The 22,862-nt window shown below is 44.9% G+C and overlaps 5 protein-coding genes across 5 annotated transcripts; 2 read left to right on the top strand and 3 right to left on the bottom strand.

The window, feature by feature from the left end:
- Window positions 1-5,161: 5,161 nt before the first annotated feature.
- Window positions 5,162-9,761, top strand: LOC126557690 (matrix metalloproteinase-2-like). Its single transcript, XM_050213547.1, has 7 exons — window positions 5,162-5,309; window positions 6,349-6,464; window positions 7,981-8,142; window positions 8,230-8,516; window positions 8,590-9,225; window positions 9,359-9,508; window positions 9,649-9,761. The coding sequence occupies exons 1-7, from the start codon at window positions 5,166-5,168 to the stop codon at window positions 9,759-9,761; spliced, it is 1,608 nt and encodes a 535-aa protein (XP_050069504.1). The 5' UTR covers window positions 5,162-5,165.
- Window positions 9,762-10,487: 726 nt separating this feature from the next.
- On the top strand, window positions 10,488-12,173 carry LOC126557808 (probable dolichyl pyrophosphate Glc1Man9GlcNAc2 alpha-1,3-glucosyltransferase). Its single transcript, XM_050213704.1, has 3 exons — window positions 10,488-10,584; window positions 10,649-11,312; window positions 11,382-12,173. Exons 1-3 carry the CDS (start codon window positions 10,526-10,528, stop codon window positions 12,171-12,173), a joined length of 1,515 nt encoding a protein of 504 aa, XP_050069661.1. The 5' UTR covers window positions 10,488-10,525.
- Window positions 12,174-12,536: 363 nt separating this feature from the next.
- On the bottom strand, window positions 12,537-13,047 carry LOC126559274 (probable insulin-like peptide 7). Its single transcript, XM_050215403.1, has one exon. It carries the CDS (start codon window positions 13,026-13,028, stop codon window positions 12,537-12,539), a length of 492 nt encoding a protein of 163 aa, XP_050071360.1. The 5' UTR covers window positions 13,029-13,047.
- Window positions 13,048-13,967: 920 nt separating this feature from the next.
- Window positions 13,968-16,610, bottom strand: LOC126566295 (glutamyl aminopeptidase-like). Its single transcript, XM_050223247.1, has one exon. The coding sequence runs from the start codon at window positions 16,608-16,610 to the stop codon at window positions 13,968-13,970; it is 2,643 nt and encodes an 880-aa protein (XP_050079204.1).
- A 236-nt stretch (window positions 16,611-16,846) lies between these two features.
- LOC126557035 (uncharacterized) lies at window positions 16,847-19,679 on the bottom strand. The gene is made up of 3 exons (XM_050212675.1): window positions 19,564-19,679; window positions 19,272-19,497; window positions 16,847-19,196 (listed from the first exon to the last, which is right to left on the bottom strand). Exons 1-3 carry the CDS (start codon window positions 19,677-19,679, stop codon window positions 16,848-16,850), a joined length of 2,691 nt encoding a protein of 896 aa, XP_050068632.1. The 3' UTR covers window position 16,847.
- Between the last annotated feature and the right edge of the window lie 3,183 nt (window positions 19,680-22,862).

Below are 22,862 nucleotides of genomic sequence, written 5' to 3'. Positions count from 1 at the left end.
GTGTCGTTTCCGTAAAGTCCGTTTCGAATTTCAGTGCCAATTAATTAAATTAATTTCAGGTACCACGACAGATAATTCCACACTCAAGTTCTAGCCCATCAAACTTCCATGGATCTTCAAATGATTTTTTGAGTCCTTGAACCGCCATCTTGAGAAAACTAGGCTGTATGTGTTTGATGTTTGATACGTTGTTTGCTGTCTGCAAAAAAGAGAGTAAAAGAGTTCTAGCGGCACGAAAAAGGCCCACAGTTTGAGAAAAGATAATTCTTCTGCAACAACAACAAGATACTGGACTTTGGCAGAATAGGTATTATTGTGCAGAATTCTACCCAAAAAGTACTTTATTTCAAAATTTGACGATTTCAATGACGATTCGATACTGTATGTACCCGACTAATTCAATCCATTCGTGGTTATCTCGGTGAATTTTCTGGGTTGAAAAATTGATTGGCAATAACTTCGCTAACGTTATCAACACACATGCACGAGAAGAAAATGATGGTGATTGTTACGAAAACTCGTCTGTAAAGAAGCTTGATTTGATTGGTAGAATCCAACGATTCAACTGATCGAACCCAGTAGAAAGGAACATGTCGCTTGTGGTCACCATTTGAACCAAGAAGACACAGACAGGTTAGACAATTTAGCTTGCGATGAAGCTAGATCGGTGCCAACTAGGGCTTTGGTTACGAACGAACTTGTTGACGTAATTGTTGGCCATAATTAAATTACGTCGATGTCGATGTGACGCGATGTTTCCCACAGCATCATCGGGACGGAAAGCGCTGAAAGAAGCGTAGATGATTCTGCATTCATTTGTGCAGCTGTCTCCATCCCTCACGGAGCGAATCGGTGTTCTCACGCACGCGAAACACTTCCAGGCGAACGGGCGGTGGAAATGGCCATTACATGGATAAGCATTAACACCGCTGGTACATCACGATAACAATAAAGCATGTCTTTCTTTATGTTTCTCGATGTAAAACAGCTTTTCCTTCTCTCTTGTCCAATGCATAAGTGTCCCATAAAATGAAAAAAAAAAAATTAGCTTACCAAATTTTGTGTCCAAAGTGGGCCTCCCAATTTTTTCCCTTCCCATTCGGATGAAGCATTTTCACCGCCAGAAACTGAAAGCGTGGAAAAATCGGTGGCCTCTCGCAAACACAAAAACCTTCCCAAGGTGATTGGCCTTTGCATAATTCGGTGTCGATTGTCGTCACCCAAGAACCCATCCCAAATACCGGACTCATTTTACACCAGCTTTTCACAGGAAAAATTACCTTTGAAGCGGTGAAAATGGTGGGACATCGTAACACCATCTCTCGTTGACGCTTCTTATCGTTGGTTGGTGAGAAATGTTGTGTTCAATTATGAAGCAAAAGGCAGACCGATTGTATGGAGGAAAATGAACACAAACTGAGCAAAACATTGCAGTGCAACTTTGCCCACAATCACACGCAGCAAATAAATGATGAGGTGCCAAAAGATGCTACTGTGCAAGTGAAAGGTGAAACTAAAATCCGCTTCATTCGTAAGGAAAACAAAGGAAAATGTAGTAGCACTTATCGGTAACAGTTAATTGTGGCGAGAAAGGAAGGAACAGAGCGAATGTCGTCATTGCTTCGACGTTTCTTCAATGAAGTCGTGTGTTTGCATTGTTTTTGTCCCTATTGACTGTGCTATGATTTACAGTTCCTATCTGTTCGGGTCATCACGGTACGGAGAAAATGTACAGTGCGTTTGATCTTCCGCTGCGGCAAGTTGCATATCTGACGACTTGCACTGGCGGAATGCGATTAGTACAATTTTCATTGTTTGTCTTTGGAAAGGGTCGTACGAATTGCTTAATTATCTGGGAAGCGATTATAGAACTGTGGCTTGTTAATGTTTTCTTTATATTTCTTATTCAAGTAGGTGCTTCATTGGGAAGATTTAATGTATTTTATTTATAGTCTAGGAAAATTTAAATCATTTTTGTTTCGTTATTGTGTTGATATGTGAAATTATGTGACTGTAAAGTCCTTTATGGCTACAGAAAAGGCTGCTAAACGAGCTAATTTGTCAATGACTAGGTTATCAAATTTGCTTTCGTCTTTAATCAAGGAACGGCTTTGCGAAGAAATCCATACAAGTTTTGACTATTTTTCAACATGATCACATCGTTCTCGATTGAAAGTGTTTGTGGTTGCTTCAAGTCACGCTGTAAACGCGATGCACAGCTCTCTCACGACATCATAACTAATCGCAAAGCATGGATTCATTACAATAAACTTAACCACAACACTTATAGTAAAATCCCGAACAAGCGTCAATAAACTGAGTAAATGTAGTCTTTCATAATGTCCAGATCCAGATTCACAATTTCTTGGTGGAACCAGCTAAGTATCATATATGATGAATTGCTAAAGCTGTCTGATATAAGGGACGGTGTGGTTTCGCAACGGTAACGGTGCCGGCTTTCAATACCCAAGATAAACACCTACTAAACACTCCCGCACCAAGGATAAAGACGATCGAATCTAACTTAAAACCTCTCTGAAGATATTTTAAACAATAGAAATGGGTATCGTTGAGTGTTAAATTCCTTTCACGAAACTAGACCAGCTTCTGATGATGTGAAGCTCTCATCTCATCCAACTTAGCTACAGAATGATTGGAAAACGCCATGCGATAAAGTTTTAAATAAAATTGTAAATTGGTCGCTGCTGCCCGTATATCATCATATAAGATAGACAGCGGTGAGAGTTTTTACACGGCATAACCAGGGTTCAAATCAGATTCGGACCGTCTCTCCCCGTAGTATCTAAATACGTGGTATCGGCAAGTCTAATAAGCTGTAGCATATCTGCTAAACATCTCACCAGAAGTATACAGTATCTCACATAAAACAAGCGTTACGTAGCATTGCAGTCCAGACTGAGGTCAGCAACACAAAACAATAAAATACAAAACAAGTAACTTCAAGATCGATCAGTTCAATAATAGTGACACATTTCATGCAAGTGCAGCAATCGATCACACTGCGACACATTTTGTGCTTACGTAAATATTTTTGTACAAAATGCAATAACAAAAAGAAAACCATTAGGAAACAATTTTTGGTTACAAAAAACGAGCAAAACCTATTGTAAGAATTGGGTGTAAATAAAGCGGTCTAGGAAGCCTTCGAGAAAAAGCAGTCTAAGAGTTCAATTCTTTCTAGAGCTTTGAGTGTCCCCCTAGCCAAGGTAAGGCCTCAAAGGCCTCAAAGTGTCCCCTACCCAGGTAAGGCCTGTAAGGAATATTCCTTCTGAACATCCAAAGTCGCCTGGCCGACTTGCTCCGCCGATGAGCATCGAGAGTTCCCCTACCAAAGGTAAGGCCTCGATGTCTAAAACGTTCCAGTAAGGAAGATTCTCATCTAGAATCTTCATACTGCCTGGACAGACAGATAAAGGAAAGGTATTGGTCCGCACAGTTAGTAATCACGATGTACCGTTCTCGTCGCGATTATAAGTCCGAGTTTCTTCTTCCCCACCTCAAGGTGTCCGTGAACGAAATTCTTCTTCTCCACCATATGACGACCGTCCGAGTAATTTCTTCTTCTCCACCAGAAAGCCTTTCGATGGCCGGCGTGACCTTAAAAGGTCGTAAAGTTAAGAAGAAGAAGGAGATTGGTCGCTGCTGAAGAAACTTGGATGTCTCCTGTATTAATGCCATGCATTGTGTCAAAGCTATATTTCTCAAAACAACTCATCGTTCTGATCGATTGCCCACTTATCAAACATGAACTGCTTCAATTATGATTTTTTTTTCTAATAATTCCGATCTTGTCCAAGACCAAATACAATGCGCAGACCGATGGTCTGACCCTTGATCATGTGATGTGGAACTACAAAGTAACTGGGCCTAGGAATTATCAACAACGGCTCCAGTTGCATTTTAGGGTCCTTAAAAACGATATCTGGTCCCAATTTTCACTTATTAACAGCAATAAAAGGATGTTGTTATCTGATAGCATCCCAATATGTATATTGTCTCGTTGTAAATTAGTACTTCAAAACCCAGGTGAAATGCAATCATTAAAAAGGTCAACCGAAAACAAGCGTTTGCAACATTGTAATAAGTAATGTAATATAAATGGCAATAATTAATCATTTAAGGAAGGCAAAATAATGTGCAAAAAATCAATTTGCACCCCACCAGCGGCCAATGCATCGGATCAATTGTAATAAAACGCAACTGTCACTACACTCCATTACACTCTGCCGCAAACCGTCGCCCTCCAGCATATATAGTGACACAAATTAACGAAACAAACAAAACAGTCACACGCAATCGCTTGATGCAATTTTTGCAAAATTCGCTTCATACCGCTGCGGGAGAGACAATGAAAATAGTCGTCCCGTAGACCTCCCGTTGTGTCTCTTACCCTATGACCCTGCGGGGAGCAATTCGAAGATGAGCTGCGGCGTGTGAATCATTAATCATTCATTTATTTACTTACTTATGCTCGCTCTCTCCCTCTCTTCGGCTGCTGATCGTAAGCAATAATTGGCTGTCGCTAATTGGATTTAGCGTCGACGCTACGTACGGGTGACGACGCGTCGTACTCGCGACTTGGTGCGATACGACACTCGAGAGTCGAGCGGTTCGCGACGGTGAAGATGATAGCGATGGGGAGCAATTGCATGCCATGTGCACAGAACACTCGTCCAAAGCCACCAAAGTATGTGTGCGTGCGTGGGTACGCATGAGAACAGCATCGACTGGTGAAATGGACCAGCGAGATCGGGTCTTGATCGGGACAGTAATTAGCATCTAGAAGCCAGAACGACAGTCTAATTATGTTGCTGAAACGAACAGCATCGATAAGCGCTCGCTGCAGTCAGTTTAGTGTTCTGTGAACTCGCGGATTTAGATCGGAGAACATTTTGTGTTTAGAAGTGTCGTTGATCATGAAACGAATTCTTACGCCCCCGGTTCAATATCCGATGCATCTTTTCGGTTCCAACATCGGCGTGCTGTGTTGTTGTTTGGTCTTAATATGCCAGCTCAGTGTGAATAGTGCACCGGCCGTGCCGACGAAAGAAATGGTGCGTAGTGCGAGGTGGTTAAAGACGTGCGATCCGAAAAATCAGTTCGGCTCATTGGTTTCTTTGGTCCTTGATTCATAGATCGATTTTATGCGACGGTTTGGCTACCTAGAAAAAGGACCCTCGCAAGCGGAAGCTCTGTACAGTGGTGACGCGATTGTGGATGCCATCAAGCACGTGCAGAAGTTTGGCGCTTTACCGCAGACGGGTGTTCTTGATCGACGAACAATCGAGGTAAGGGAGAACAATGAAAATTTTAATACTACTTATATTGAAGATGATCCACTACTACAACATAGTCTAGGGTGTGAATGAGACATATTAAAGCAAGTGTTCAGAAATAGAGCTTAAAATAGAAGGATTTCGTTTGACCTGCTTTGTGAAGTTGTATTCTCCCTGTTTTGTTGAACAAAGCTAAGCTCTCAAATTTTTACGAAGTCGAAAATACCTAAAATACCCAATGCTAAGGGATATCCTAACCTAAACCGCCATTTTTAGAACAAAAAACAAAAAACATTTTTAGAACAGAAAAATAATGTCCATGCCAGAGACGAATAACTCAGAATGAGTGAGTGGGGCTCGCCGCCGATCAAAGAGGCGCTCAAGACAACACAGGGGTGACGCTTCTTTTTGTGTGAATAATCCGCAAAATAACAGAAACGTAATAACATCGAATCCGTTAAGTAATTTTATATAGTAATTATGCTATCGCCTTTCAAAATAGGTCCTTTTTTAAGATGAGGCTTGAGCCTTTAACTCAGTTTAGGATAATCGAAACCTTGTCACTTTACGCCATCCCTAACGATAGGCTTTCTGTAAATTCAGAGACCACTAACCCGCACATTATTCTTATGTTATCGACCCTTGACTGTTGGTACGTTACGGACATAAAAATTGAGTCACTCAGCAAATCTTATATCCTTAATAAATACTTCGCTCTTCTTGTTCAGCCTTGTAAGGCTTTCTTCACGTGATGTTTAAAAAGTAGAAAGATTATTTAAATTTACTACAAAAGAGAACGTCCAAACCACTTTCCATTCCTCAACTGCTGTGATGTAAGACCATTTGCCCACCCTGTAAAATGATATTACTTGAAAGAAGATAACTTCAAAAGCTTAATCATATAAATAAAATCAACATACACCCATACACGCTGAAACATCCTTAAATAATGCTCCAATCAAAACCACTTTCTCTCCTTCTCATCCCCCAACCCCGCTCATGTGGCGGCGCTTAACCTTCGGCACCTGTTCCGTTCGGTCGATTGCTGCAGCTAATGTCAGCGCCCCGATGTGGCGTGGTCGACGTGATGCAGCACGATCAATCATTGCGCCACCGGCGGTACGTGATCGGTTCGGAGAGCTGGCGGAAGCGGCGCATAACATACTTGTAAGTAGCCAAAAACCTTTGCACGGACGAACAGCCGCATGTAGCATGGGTACGGTGTGGTCTTAACAGGCTTGTCTCAGCTTTAAACACTCCAACAAACTTCCCTGTTTTTTTTTTTTTGGGGATACGACCGGTGAATTTGATCCCCTAGCGAAAATGAACAAAAGAAAAAATCCCCATCCACACTCGCCGAAGGATGAAAAACGAGCCAAAAACAAAACCAACCTCAAATGCCCTACCTTAACCCCGTTTTTTTTGTTGTTGTTTCTCTCCGTTCGGTTGTTGCACACACTCCGGCCCAAAACATACAATCCCTGCCCGGTTTCGGGGCAGCCGGGTGGCTTTTTATGTTGCGAGGTCGATTTTTGTTGTCTCTTCCTCGTTCCTCGTACCATTCGTCCAGCAATTCGTACGATTGCTTTCATACGATCACCCGATAATCTATGATCGATGATCGGTCAAAACGAGCGCGGTCGATCGTTGGTTTAACCCTTAACTGCTTGAAGAACTTGTTGTCCACCAATCGAATAGTTTGGAAAGTATGGCGCTCAAAACTATCTTCTGAATAACTTGAACCTGTAGGTTCAAGTGTATAGTAAATTTCAACTTCAATTCCGCACCAAATTAAAGCAATAAAATCACACCAAACTTCCGTAAATGCCATAGCCCCAATCCAATCAACCTGCACCAACGTTGGTACGCTTTTAACTGAATCGAACAAAAACACACATTTATGGGCATAGCGTTCCATTCACATGTGTCCGGCGTACGCAAGCTGCTCCAACTGATACTCCTGATCGGCCATTAGCTTTCGCTTCGATAGCCATTTTCGTTTAATTGGTACGGCCATTCATTATCCCGGCCGGGCAACACCATCATCGCACGAGTCAAACGCGGGACAGACAACAACAAACGAACGAAGGAAAAGAAGAAAAAAGCACCGAAACAGCAACAGCCATGCAAAAAAAAGGAAAGGAAAACTTTCACTTTAATTGAAAATGATCATGCGTGCGCCATCTTTGGACTGGGACGCGCCACGAAGTGGTGAGCACCAGAACGGAAGGAGGGCTTGTGATTCGGGGCGGTCACATCACCCATGGCGGACAGGTGCCATTTTAGACATTAGCATTTTCATCGATTCATCAACCGGCTGTTCGAGTTCGAGAGGTTTTTTTTTTTCTCAACCATTCGGGACGAGTTCTTCGCATTCCACGAAGGTATTAGATAGTAGGGAACAGGGATTGCATATTATCCCGTGATCGTGACGCTGATTACGACCATTAAGCGACAGGAGACCACATCAATCTATCCCACACACAAACACAACCGTTGGGGTTTGATTCGTTCGCCAAATTCTTACTTTCATTCCCACCCAACTCTCCCTGGCGAGTCTCCCACTCGCTAATGATCTCTTGTGTTCAGCTTGTTCCGAAACCTTGTGCGCTGTAGGAGGTCCGCTTTTCAAACTATCGCTCTTCATACCGTCCCTCCTTTTTATCCACACATTCCCCCGCAGCATTGCGAACTGGTCCAGCAAGGTTGGTGAGGACTCGGTGGCCAAGTTTATGGCCAAAGCGTTCGGCGAATGGAGCAAGTACAGCAAGTTGCGCTTTGTGCGCGTGTACGACCCGTCCGCAGATATTATTGTCGGGTTCGGGAGCGGACATCACGGGGACAAGTGAGTAGTAGGAGGGGTGCCGGGATCGATGCGGGGTATGAGTTTGATCGATTAATACATTCGATCCTGTCATCCGTTCGCGCTCAGCTATCCATTCGACGGGCCGGGTAATGTGCTGGCCCATGCGTTCTATCCGTACGAAATGAATGCTTACGGTGGGGACGTACACTTTGACGAGGACGAAAATTGGAAGGAAAACTCGACGCACCTCAGCGAAGGGGTGGACTTTTACTCCGTCGCTATACACGAGTTGGGACATTCGCTGGGACTGGCGCATTCGCCGGTTTATTCTTCGCTCATGTTCCCGTACTACAAAGGCATTGCACAGGGAACGCTCGATTACGATGATATCTTGGCGATGTACCAGTTGTACAGTATGTTGAAACACGGGTAAGTCGAGCCCGAGATTAGGTCAGATATCACCCAAATTTTCGCTCTCTTTTTCAGTTCAAAACCCTCACATTACTGATGACCCGGATTGGATGTACACTACCGAATCGGTAACATCCGTGGACGAGTTCTTCACCGTTACACCTGTACCGAGACTGCCCGATTTGGACAGCGATCCATATCCCGAACAGGAACCGGTCTTTACCAGCACCACAACTTCCTCCACAACGGAAGTGTACGACATCCCGATCACCTTCGTCGGTGACTACGAAACCGTGGATGACCACATCAGCCGGCATCATTCGCAGCCACCGGTCGGTGTCACCACACCACACATGCCGGCAGAGTACGTCCCCGTGCCGGATATATGTAGCGGTAGTTTCGATGCGATCGGTCTTCTGCGAGGTGAAATATTCATCTTCAAGGGTGCCTATCTGTGGCGGCTAACGGAGAAGTATCGTATCAAGGAGGGTTACCCGGTGCGGATTTGGCAGGTGTTTCGAGGATTCCCCAAAACCGTCACCCATATTGATGCCGTGTACGAGCGGTTGGACGATAATGCGATCGTACTGTTTTCCGGACGCGTGTACTGGGTGTTTGATGCACTCAACTTCCTGCACCCGGAAGTACGTCCACTGACGGACTATGGTTTACCGGAAGATCTGAAGCGCATCGATGCGGCGCTCGTTTGGCGTGAGTATTATAAAATCGCTCGTACCCATTAAAGTAGTGGTTTAATTGTGTTTTTTCTCTTTTGTTGTCTCTCTCTCTCTCTCTCTCTCTCTCTCTCTCTCTTTCGCCGCTTTGCTTTGTTTTTAACATTTAGCGAAAAACAATAAAACCTACCTGTTCGCAGGTGATCGTTTCTGGCGCTACAACGATACGGCGGGCGAGATGGACGAAGGCTATCCGTCATCCATGGACCGTTGGTTTGGTATACCGAAAAATATTGACGCGGCCACGGCAGTCGCGAGCGGTGAGTAGTGCGGTAGGAAGCAGGAAACACCAACCATAACCTTTCTAATCGTGCCATTATTTCCTGGTACTGCTGGTAACCTTGACATTCATGACTATCGCTTGGTGGTCGGGCTCGGACCGATGCCATCTGCTTCGCAGGCAAGACGTACTTCTTCAAGGGAAATTACTACTGGCTGTACAATAATGAGCGGGTACGCCCGGAACGTGGATACCCTCGGCGAACGGGAAATATATGGCTCGGATGCCGATAAGATGCAAGCGATGCGTTACAGTGCTACGAACGGCAGATTATGCTGGAGGACAAATTAAAAAAAGCATCTCCGGGCAGTATGTTGCTATTTTTGCTACCAAAGTTTTTTTAAATGCTCACTTCTGCTATATTATCTTAAACAACAATCAACGGTATTTGAATGATTCTTCCTACAAAGGCAAATTAGTTAATAAAAAATCATCCCGTAATTTTGAGAAAAGTGTTGGTTTCTGAAGACAATTAGTTTGGAATACCTTTCTGAAAAGTATCTAATAAAACGACCCCAAAAGAGAATCAATCTCTTCGATTGATCAATTTTAAAATATCACGTGTTGCGATTTCCATCTGCAATTGAATTAACGGTTCATTGTTCAAAATTCAAATATTAGGCGTTTCAAGCGTTTCAAGTGTTCTTCAAGCTAGATCGCAATTATCTTAGAAATTATCGTTTACAAGAACAATTCGGTCCACATTTTTACATACATAATTCTTTGATAAACATTCCACAATATTTTATTGCCAAAGTAATATTCATTTCACTTATCTTTCTCTCGAAAAACACATATCACGGCAGCTAAACCAGGAAAGCGTTCCTCTCATAGTCCATTTCACTGAGCTGACGTAGCGTTTGACAGCTCATGCTAGGCGTTTGTTGTTGTTTTGAGGAGTTGGCAACTGCAACGAAACCGGTGTCGGTGATACATTCCAACACATCGTACACAGTTCGTTATTGTTAAGTTTAGTAAAATAAAAGAAAGTGTTACAATGTTTTGGCACATATTTTTACTCGTTTCCGGTGTGAAGCTGCTCTTTATCCCTGCTTAGTAAGCATCAACATTCGTTACCTATTTCGATGGTCATGAAACAAGAGCATTTCTTTCCCGACAGTCGCTCCACAGACTTCGAAGTGCATCGAAACTGGCTAGCCATCACCCACAGCTTACCCCTCTCGCGGTGGTATTACGAAAAAACGAGCGAATGGACACTCGACTATCCGCCATTCTTCGCATACTTTGAATGGCTACTCTCACTGGTGGCCAAATCGTTCGATCCCCGTATGCTGGACGTGAAGAATCTCAATTACGCCTCCGAGCAAACGATTGTCTTTCAACGATTCTCCGTCATCGTAACCGACGTTATTTTCGCACTGGGTGTCCGCCGATGCCTTCGAGCCTTGACGGCCGGAAGCTCGAGTACGTCATCCCGCTCGATCCTTATCGGTGGTGCGCTCCTGCTCGGCAATGCCGGTCTACTCATGGTCGATCACATCCACTTCCAGTACAATGGATTCCTGTTTGGCGTTCTGCTCCTTAGCATCGGTGCACTGATGGAAAATCGTTCCCTACAGGCGGCACTGTTGTTTGCCGCACTGCTAAACTTAAAACACATCTTTATGTACGTCGCCCCCGTTTATATAGTTTATTTGCTACGATTTTATTGCTTGCGCGATTTCACCATCGGACAAGCGCTCGGAAGGTTAATCAAGCTCGGCACCATCGTGCTGGGCGTCTGTTTGCTCTCGTTTGGTCCATTCTACGAACACATTCCACAGGTAAGCCACTCGATTACGCTTCTTAATTGCTCCGCGGTACTAATGTGAATTTATTGCCCATTATTGTAGGTATTTTCGCGACTGTTTCCCTTCAAGCGTGGCCTCACGCATGCTTACTGGGCACCTAATTTTTGGGCATTATACAATACAGCCGATAAAGTGCTAGCCGTATCGCTGGGTAAGGTGGCCCAAGGTTCGAGCACCGGTGGATTGGTGCAAACCTTCGAACATACCGTTCTGCCATCCATAACTCCGGCAGTAACATTCGCTCTGACGGGAGTATTTATGGTTCCGACTCTGCTGAAACTATGGACATTAAAATCAACCACCACGAGCGTCGCACTAGGGCGTATCTTTGTGCGAGCAATCGTCCTGTGCGGTTGCACTTCCTTCCTTTTCGGTTGGCATGTACACGAGAAAGCCATCCTGATGGTGCTGATTCCGTTGACGCTGCTTGCCATCGGCAATCACAATGATGCCCGTTGGACCATTTTTCTCGGGATCGTAGCACATTATTCACTGTTCCCGCTGTTGTTTAAACCCGAGCTAACACTGGTTAAAATTAGTTTGCATGTAGTGTACACTGGGCTAAGTGTAGTACTGCTGAAGTTAATCCATCGAGGAACATTCTTTCATACGATCGAGTTTCTTTATTTGGCCGGATTTCCTGTTCTTTGTGTGTATGAAAACTTGGTCCATGACGTAATAGGGTTACGGGAACGGTTGCCCTTTTTGCCGCTACTACTTACGAGCGTTTACTGTGCCGTTGGGGTGGTGTACTTTTGGGTTTCCTACCAAATGTCCTTCCTGCACACAAATGGAGGTGAAACAGTGATCACAGAGAAGAAAAAGACTAAATAATCAGGAGCGTGTAGAAAATACTATTTGAAGCATTTCATGTATGTATGTTTGCGAAAGTGTAAGAAATAAAAGCCAATGACTGATAAATTTAAACCCAAACCAGTTTCCATATGGTTTCTCAAACATGTAAAGAACAGATCCACAGAGAGTTCATTTCATCCGTTTAGGTAGTGCGGATTCCTTTATTTCACATTATACATACGAAAAAAAGTGCTGCAATACACAACCCCTTATGCTGCGATTACGATGATCAAGAATACCGAGAAAAACTCCCCAGTTCTACCTCCACCTGCATCCCCATCCACCCACGTCACTTGCCGCATAACCCGGGACCCATGTCACAACACCAAACACTCAAAAGCTTTATTTCCTTCGTCGGTACTGATTCAATCGTTTGTTCGATGGACAGTACTCGGCGTACTCCTCCCAGGTACATCCGGTACGTGTGCAACACTCAGCCGTAATCGATCCACCCGATCGTCGCTTTCCGTTGCGTCGGGTTCGCAGAAACGCATAAGCCACCTCACGATCAATTGCCCACGGGAACTGCACCGTCGCATCCTCTAGCAAGTTTTGTCCCGCCGAGCTACGCTTTTCCGTACCCATGTTGGACATGCTGTCATCTCCCGGTCCGCTACGCCTTGAAATCCGATAGATATCCTTTTCGCAGGCCCAATAAAGATGGCGTATCAATTTTTCCCGACAGCGCGAATGACTCTCCTGATGCCAAACCTTTTCCCAGTCGGCTCGGGTCCGCTCGCTGAACGTAACTTCGAGCGCATCGTCCAACCCGCCCGACGCACTAACGATTTCGGCAAACTCCAGCAGCACACACAGCGCCAACGGTAGCCACATCTTGGACCGTGTTCCGGCCAGCTTGCCTCTTCACGCACTGCTTTCTTTTTTCCTCGAGGTGGACACTATAACACGATCATCTCCTAGTAAACCAAGAGTATATCAGGATCCAGCACCTAAACGTCGTCCCCAGCAAGGACCAAACGAAATCACCAACTCACTAGATATCCAGGATTCACTTTCGGCACGAGCTACGGTCTACCAACGAATGAGGATGTCCACTTGCTAGCCGAACACTTTTTATACCGTACCCGATTACGACTTACGACGGGCAGATGCATCATCTCACTGCTTCCCAGAAAAACAACCAGGACGATGAGACGACACCAACGATTCCAGCGGCATCCAATATGACCGTTTGACCATTGATATTGACTAATGTAATGATCATTCGCCGAACCATTCCGTTAGGTGATGGTGAGTCTATCGCCAGCAATAGACACATAGACACACACACATGTACACCGAGTACACCTACACACCGCACGTCGTTGGTCAGCGACAAATGGCGTAACCTATGGACCGGAGAAAAGGACGAACCGACACACACGGGCTAATCGAAACGGTACACATAAATTGGTCATTGGAATCGGAGGTGCGAACCCTAAGCAGGAAATATACAGTGACCAACAGAAAAATGTTGCCAGTCTGGAACCTAGACACAGAGGACAAAAGAAAACACATACTCCGGAAGTACATTTTTGCACAATTTCTTAAGTAACTTTAATAGAATTCAGAAAAGCAGAAAAACTTAACCTAACAAAAATCGAGTTGAGGACAAACGTTTCCATCGTACTGTAATAGCTCCATAAAAACCTAACCACAGAAGTGACATTCTCGTACAGGCATTCCACCACCCCCAAAAAGGACACACAACTCCCCCTCTCATTAATTCATCTGCCATCTTCTCCCACCCTAGGTGTTACACCCGGTGTATACCTAAGCTCCGTATGTCAATGAAGATGCTTCACCTTCCTTCCCGTAATAGCTGGCCATACGAGAATCGGCAACAAATTCCCTTAACTTCGGCACCTGCTTCATACGCCAGCTGATGGTTGACGTCATGACGGTGTTTGCGTGTGCCGGGAAGTGTTCCTCCAGGACGGAAGCATTTTTGACAATCAGCTTCTGAACTTCAGCCGCCTGGCCACGGTCAGTGACCTCGTGGATGATTATATTTAGCAGGTGCTGTAACCGTTGCGCTTCCTGGCCCATCTCGTCTGCGTCGACGGTGGACAGGAAACGGACGATTGGGTGTAAGAAGTCTCCAGGATGGGATTTAATCAAACTCTCCAACACGGCCAACAGTTTACTGCACGTCAGTAGCTTTCTTTCCTTGACCTGTTCTAGCGCTACTAGGAGTGGTTCATTTGCATGGTTTGGTTGACATTTTAATCGGGCGAATAAACGATCCCGTACGACCTCATCGGGTGATACTAATCCTTCCAATATTTTCTGCACACTCAACGGTGGACAAGCTGATCGCTGGATGTTACCAGACGAACCCGTTTTGCTCTCGGCGAAGCCTGTGGGGTTTGCTAATCGAGCCCACCAATCGAACGCACGTTCCAGAGCCTGCGATTGGAACAGGGATCGCGTGAAGGTTTCGGCAAGACCGAACATTTCACCAACGAATCCTGCCACAAACCGATCAAACTCCTCCGACTGTAGCACACGCTGTAGGAACCCGACGTTCTCTTCCGCCATTGCAATTAACCACGGGACAGGGTTCGGGTTGGCCGCTAGTTCCTGCAGCATCCCAAGGCAAACCTCGTACCCGACCATTCCGACACGGGCCAGCACGAATGCATCATCAACCAGCTTTGCCTGCATAATGGGCGGCAGCGAGGATAGTATGTCGACGATACTGTTCCATCCGCGATCGTCATACTCGACGCGATAGAAACCTATCTGCCGAGGGTTCACAACCAACACATCCTGCCAGGACATCTCCAGTCGAACAACCAGCTCCTGATCGCTTTCCTTCATCCAAAACGCAGGTTGATATTCATACTTTCCCGCACTGCTATTAGTGTAGTATGTGATCGGAATGTGCCACCGCGATTGAGTGTCCCGAGAGGCCGTCTCTTGCTGATAACGTTCTTGCCGAAACCGTACAAAGGAACTGTTAAGCCGTTCCACCATCACCACCGGATATCCCGGTTTATCTGCCCAGCTGCGAAAGATTTGCTCCACCGTTGGACCTTCGGGGAGCTCCTGGGTGAAACTACCGTACAGTTCACCAGGAGAAACGATCCCATCGCGGTACGTCTCGAGGTATCTTCGGACGCCACTCTTAAAATCCGTTTCACCTATCGAACAGTTGATCATCCTCAGTATGCAACCAGCCTTGCTGTACGTGATCGTATCGAATAGCATCTCAATGCGTACCGAATCGGCCGGCAGAGGTTCCACCGTGAGCGCGTGTGCATCGAACGCATCTGCCAGCAGGGCGGGCCTCATGTGCCGTACGGCGAAAGTATCCTCCAACGGTAGCAGGTCCGGATACACTTCGCTTCCCAGCAGTATCTCGAAGTATGTCGCAAATCCTTCACTTAGCCACAGATACGACCACCACGCTGGTCCTACCAGATTGCCAAACAGTTGATGTGCCGTTTCATGAGCGATTGTAAGTACCGCCTGGGCACGCTGCAACCGGTGCGAGTTTGCCGACAGCACAAGAAACTGTTCGTCGTACGAGACCAGTCCCCAGTTTTCCATGGCATTCCCAAACGCTGGTATCGCGGCATGATCAAGCTTGCTCAAGCCCAAGCTTTGTCCGGTGTACTGTTCCAAGCTGGTTAGTAGGGTAGTTGCTGCCTGTAAGCTGTACTGTAACATTTTCTCATCTTTCGGTGGTGCAAGAATTCCAACCTTAACTCCGGAATGACTCGTGGCGTGCACGGAGGTGAAGTCTGCGATCAGAAACGATACAAGATACGTTTGCATTGGTGGCGTACGCTCGAACCGTACCACCTTGTAGCCATCCAGCAGCCAGGAGATCGTCTCGATCGGTGCATTAGAAGCTACCAGATGGCTTGCGTTACTGACGATCGTTATGTCGAAGGTACTCTTCAGCCCTGGTTCATCGAAACACGGAAAGGCCATGCGGGCATAGCTTGGTTGGAAGTGTGTCGTAGCAACGGCCATTGGTACACGCTTGGGTCCACGGTACTGTGTGCGGTAAAATCCCATATGATCCTCACCAAGCGTGTTGTTGAACTCAATCACTAGCTGGATCACTTTATCGTCTACCCTATCCAGCACTCGATCGGTACGTATATGCAGCAATTCACTCGACTCGTCGGTTTCCAGCACCTGATGAGGTATCTGTACGCCGTCCCGACATCTTCGTACACTAATCGTCCCTAGCGCGTTGCCCAGATTATGCAGAACAATTTGATCCGTATCACGAGCGATGGCAATCCGTATCGAAACATTCCCGCGGTAGGAATAATCGCCCAACCCTAACCCTGTCACTTCCAGGTGTAGATCGTAATGCAACGGGACAGTATGGTTCGGCAAACGGCCATTGGCCGTTACCACCGGAACAACCACCAAACACAGCACAAGCCACAGCATGACTAAACCAACCCGGCACAATAATCGGCCATAATAAAGCATCCCGACCACCAACGTGCCAAAGCGTGTGCCGCGCGAAGTGCATTAAAGGTTGAAGTGGTTTATCTGGCACGTTTTTAATTGAAAACGTTTGCAGGTATTAGGACATATGTGAGATTCTATAGAACAATTCAGGCAAGAAACAGCTACACTATCTGTGGATCCATTAGCGGCCGAACGACAAACAGTGGGCGCTTATCACTGGGAGGAGAAATCGAAATCACTCTCATCGTTCACGGTGCTTAGCGTTGGCACATCCGATCCCGGATCGCCATCCTTCTTGGCCGGCTTTTGGTCACCGGTGGTCTGAGCCGGCGGTGGTGGTGAAGCATCGGTAGCTGTCTTGTCTTGTTTATCTTTCACCAACGTGGAATCGATAACGGTCGATGGCTCAATGGCGGTTTGTTCCTCAGCTAATTGAGTTTCACCAGCGGTAGTCGCAGTGGCAGCAGTACTGTTTGGCGAAGGCTCCATGTGCTCGGGATTAGGCAGGGTCGATTGTTCGTACTGTCCATCGGGAGGATAGTACGCTGTTTGCTCGTTCGATTCTGAAGCTGTGGGATATTGATCTGTTGGATGGACGATCTGTTGCTCTTGCGATTGCTCGTACTGTCCTTCCACCTGTTGATTGGTCTCATCCATGTAGTACTGCTGCTGTTTCTGTTGTTGCTGTGGGTCTTGACTATAGTACTGTGCGTCGTAAGCTTGCTGATCGTTGTAGTATTGTGCGTTTTCATCATACTGATACTGCTGATTCGGATCCGCCTGATATCCTTCCTGAGTCGCATAAGAGCTAACCATCGGATCGGTAGCGTCCTGGTACTGATATTGAGCTTGATCCGCTCCTTCGACATACTGTCCTTCCTGATTGGTCACGTACTGATAGGCTGCTGATTGTTGCGCATCGTGCTGTTGATATTCTACCGGTTGTCCCATCGCATCATTATGATATCCCTGCTCTGCGGAGGTGGTCTGCGGAGTTGGCATTTGTTCTGCAGATTGTTCGGTTTGATAGTAAGGATCGTGCGAATCTACAGGATATGCGGGATACTCAGTATTTGGGGGATCCTTGGAGGGATCGACAGTAGAGTTTTGAACGACTGTCTGATCTACGTCAATTGAATCTGCCGTCGCAGCATTTTCGTTTAGAACCTCAGTATACCCTTGCTCAACTTGATCCGTTTCGGGATACGGTGGCTTAGACGATGCTCCAGGGAATGCTTTCGATCGCAGCGCTTGTCGTGCAGTAGTCCAATGTTGGTTTCGCGTTTCATATTGCTGCATCGGTTGTGGCTGCTGCTGTTGCTGCCCACTATTACCTTCTGCAGTAAGTTCTGACTTTATTACCTCACTCGAAGTACTATACTGTTGGTTATCATATAGTGGGTCTTCTGATTGTGCTGGTTTGTACACATTTTCATCCATTTGATGAGCTCCTTCAAGATAATCCGCATTACCATCGGATGGTTCGTATGTAATTTCGTGGTTTGCGTTCTGCTCTTCTTGAGGGACTGTATTTTGCCATTCACGTGAACCTTCATCCATTTTCAGTTCATTTTCATTAACGGCGTAGGGAATATTCATTTCCGCAGCATTTGCATCATCGTGTAACTCTTGGATATTTTGGTCATACTGAGCGTCCAGCTTTTCCTTTTGATTATCATTATCCGCTTTGTAATTAGTCTCAACATCGATTACACGATCCTCTTCAAATGTCTCAGCAATATACGGTTCATTGAAAGGACGATCATCTTTCTCTTCTTGAGCAACTGTATTGTATCCCTGGCCTGCAAGAATACACGGTATAATGGGATTAGTATGACGAACTCCCATTTCTAAAAGTTCATCCAGTTTCTTACCACCTTTGATCACCTCCTCAAGCGGTTGGGTGTCATCTTGTATCAGTTCGTAAGTAGAATTACTTCCAGCGTCCTTCTTATTCTCTGCATCTACCATAACGCTAAACTCCTTCAACTTGTTGGATAGCTCTCCAACCGGCTCATCCTCACTCATCGTAGCATCTTCAAGGTATGCTCCAGTGGTCTGTTTCACTTCCGCCACTTCTAATACCGGCGAAGGAGCAACAACGCTAACCTTCGGTATCGGTTCCTTAAGCACCTCACTATCGATGTACCGGATAAAGTCCTCGTTTGACATTTCAAACTTGCTAGCCCGTGTGCTAGCCATTGGCGTTGGACTAGCTCCGTAGTTCATCATCGAATTATCAGTTTGTAAGTCAGCATTACTATGAAACGCTCTCGAATAAGGACGTTCTACCGGTGCACCCTGGGAAGGCGTCAGTGCGAATGGTTTCTGCTGGGAAGCAAGATAGTTACTTAAAGCCGTTGGAGGCGGAATGGAATTGCTGCTGACCGTTTGCTGATGTGTTAGATCGGTAAGATATTGAACGAATTCAGATTTGGGTGGACTTTGAGGAAGCGGTTTGGAAAGCGTTGCTGGTGGTGCAGTAATCATCGGAACACTGTACGCTGGCAAAGCTTGTGATGCTGTCGACCAGGTACGCATCAGATACATCTCGTACTGGGTCTGTTTTTAGGATAATTTGGAAAAAAATGTATCCTTTAAAATCCAACGATAAATCAATGCATTTTCAACAAATACCTTTAACATCTTCAGTCGATCCGTTTTGGCCGCCAACGATGCCGCCTGTAGATCGATTTTGTTCAGCATTCGTAGGATACTCTCATTACGCTCTGCTCGTTGCCTTTCCGCTTCCATCTGGCGTCGTTGGCGTTGTTTCATTGCTCGCACGGCAGCCTTTTCACAATCCGCTCGTTCACGCATTAAGTCCTCAAACTGTCGCTCCAGTTCTGCCCGCTGGCGTTCACTAGAAGCAATGAGGCGCATTAGATGCATTGGTGCACTGCATTAGCATAAACTTATTGCCACCTACCATCTACGTATGCGATTTTCCATCTCCTCAAATTCACGCCGATAGCTGGCACGTGGATTATGGTCCGAATGGAACAAAGCTCCACTGTCGTCCGATATTCCGGTGCTAGAATACATTGTGCGGTAAACCTCGGTATCTGCTTATCACTGACTATTTGTCGTAGCGTTAGAGGAAAGAGTGTAATGGCCAATCAATTTCAAATCACCAGCACTACACGACACAGCACCTTCCTCGCTAGTGCTCTAAACGTGGGAAGTAACAACTACCAGCTGCTGCTATCGAAGAAGGGCAAAAAAACCCGAATCACAATGTTACAGGAAAATCAATAATTGTGTCCTCCCCCCAGCCATTGCCGATCAACAAAGTTATAAACAGGACACCACATTCGATGCCGCAAAACCGTCGTCATCGTTGTCGGGGTTTTTTTTGTGTAGCGCATGCAACGGACCAAACAATTGAACCGGAACGATGGAAAGAGGGGAGGGAGTCGTTACGAAGTTCCGGACCAAACATAAAATGCAAGAATTTATCCTTGAAAAATGATAATTCGAAAGCACAGGAAAGGGCAAACAACACGCAACACTCTCGCTGAACGAGGACACGCATCCAGCGTCCCCCAAAGCTGCCTACTATTGCTAAGCTTGTGCAAGTTCACCGGACCGGAGACCGGTGAAGATGTGTTTGTTGCCTTCGCCGACAGGTCAGTCACGCAAACCATGACCCTATTATATGACCGACTGAAGCAGGAACTGAAGGGTGGAGAAAGGTATGGCGAGAAAATCTATTTTCAGTCTTGGACTTTATTCAATTCGTTGGTTTCTGTTTTTCTTTTTGCTAGTAACGACGCACCGTGTGTTACCATTCACAGACTGTCCACATGTTCATGTTGGCAGTCAATTGATTTGTTGGGACAGTCTCTAGTTTGTATCTCGCTTGTGTTCTACCTATTCTTCTCAATCAGAATCACACGAGTGTCCTTAAAGTTGAAACTATTACACACATAAGCAATTGGAATCGATAATTTTTTTCACATCATGTTTTTTTTTCGCCTCTTTTCAGTTAAATTTAAAAAGTCCACGAAAAGTCCTGTTGCAAGGAACTAAAGCGATGTAGATCATATGTTGAATTAATAGCGCCTAGAGCTATGCAATTATTAGTTTCTAATTCAACATTCATTGGGTGTCAGCGCGACGGATTGCGTACACTTCAGGCGTATACAACAAAATCACCATTAATTAAAGAACAAAGGAGGATGCTCTTGGAATATATTCACAATCAAGATCTAGAATGAGCTAAAATCTATCTGTAGGCTTAATAAATAGAATCCGATATCACTTGATCACTTTGTCTCACAATCTTTGCCCAGTCAATCGCTTCCAATCCATCCAATAGACTCTGCAGTATCCACTACACCGACCTTACCTACTTCACTTCAATCACTAGAATGACACATACTCACCGGTCGGAAAAAGAATTGACACTGGATCCCGTTGAGTAGGGACCCTTGTGACCCGGTACACACCCGATATGGCCCATATTGAGCGTCTGGCGTACGGTCGTATCGTTGAATGTCGTACCCTTTTGCATTCGATCGACCTGGTGCTCGGTCACGCATCGGCAACTTTGGTAACCTATGGCAACAAATGTAACAACCAGCATGTTTGTTAGATATCGGATAGCCCTTTTTGTATGGGGTACGATGATCGTGGTACGCGCAATGTTTGTCTGCTGCATGCATCCAAGGCAATGGAATAAGTTTTATTTACTTCAAATGCTTGCCATGCTTCGGCTTCTTTCGTATCGTAACATGTTACACAAAGAAATATCGTTCTGTATGTTCAATCCACTTCTGTTTTAAATTCTTTTTCCATTTTTTGTTCTTTCGGACACTACAAAGTCTGCTGAAGAAGTCTTCGCTAACGCTTACGATCTCCGTCGGGTAGTCCGTTGTTATTATCACTATGAGCCTGGCGATTTTAATGTGCTGCACAATAGTGAGATTATCGTACATTCCGTAGAGCTATTAGTAGAAACAGCTCCTCCATTGTCCTTTCTCACATATGGGGACAAAAAATCTACTGATTGTCTGAAGCCGTGGAATGAATTATAAAAATAAAAATAAAACTCTAAACTAAACACACAAAAAACACATTACTGCGAAATTTATTGCTCATCTACCCATCAATTAAATTCTTTATTAGTTTCGGTAAAGTTTTGCTCTTTTCATGATTTATTTCTTCAACCAAATGATTCAAATTTTACTGTTCTAAATGTTGCTCTTGTGCAGTACTAAAACATAAACCATCAGTCGATTTTTTCTACATTTTTTTCTTTTACATTTAGAATTGATTTATCTCACTTTCTCCCAGCATGTCCTTCTCGTCTACATATTGCGAACTACAATACAGAGAGAAAAGTGATCAATTTTATTATATGGTGTCACATTTTTTTTTATTTCAATAACCGATTCCTTTTCTTTTGTTTTCCTAGAACACATATAATGCTACGAATTGTTGTTATTTAATTTTTTTGTTCTCATTTTCCTAATTACACTGTATTGTTTTTTCTAAACGTTTTCCTAATTGGCTAAGTTCTTTTTTGTTCATCTAAACATCACCAACCTTCTCTTATACTCCTTATATTACAGGCCTCCGTTATAAACAAGCTCCTGAGTTACTTAATTACTATGCTGCTATTTCGTCGCAAATTGCACCTGCTCAGCGCCAGAAAGTGGAGCAAACGAGTACTGTTCAAACAAATAGATCTAACTTCAAGGAACCTAGTTATAGAACGAGAAGCATTTTGCCTCACTGTTTGCCTTCGATACGTTCATTTTGTTGTAAATCAGCACAGTTCTTTAAAGCTAGCATTAGCATTCTCCCTTTCTTCATTCATATAAAAACATACTTTCTTACACACTTAATAACTTGGATCCATACGTAACGGCCATTAATGCCACTAAAGGTTCACACGTAAACAGACGGAGAAAACACATTGGGAAACAGCACTTTAAAAAAATTGACTTAAACAGTTGAAAAAGCACTCTTTGATAATACGGACCCTTCCGAAGGGGTGGCATGCAACGGTGTATGTAACACGGGGAAAACAATTAGATACATTTAGGAAAAGGGGATTTTCAGCACAACAACTGCAACAGTATGCGGGATGAGACTAATCACAGTTAGTTACAATTGATGAACGTTTCTGCCGGAACCGTAACACAGTTTTACACACACACACATAAGGATTGCACGTTTTGTACGTGGTGTTTTGATATGATGTGATTATGATTTGTAATG

Source organism: Anopheles maculipalpis, chromosome 2RL (genome assembly GCF_943734695.1).
Source record: "Anopheles maculipalpis chromosome 2RL, idAnoMacuDA_375_x, whole genome shotgun sequence".
In the NCBI taxonomy this organism is placed as follows: Eukaryota; Metazoa; Arthropoda; class Insecta; order Diptera; family Culicidae; genus Anopheles; species Anopheles maculipalpis.
This window is presented reverse-complemented; position numbering and strand designations above follow the sequence as displayed.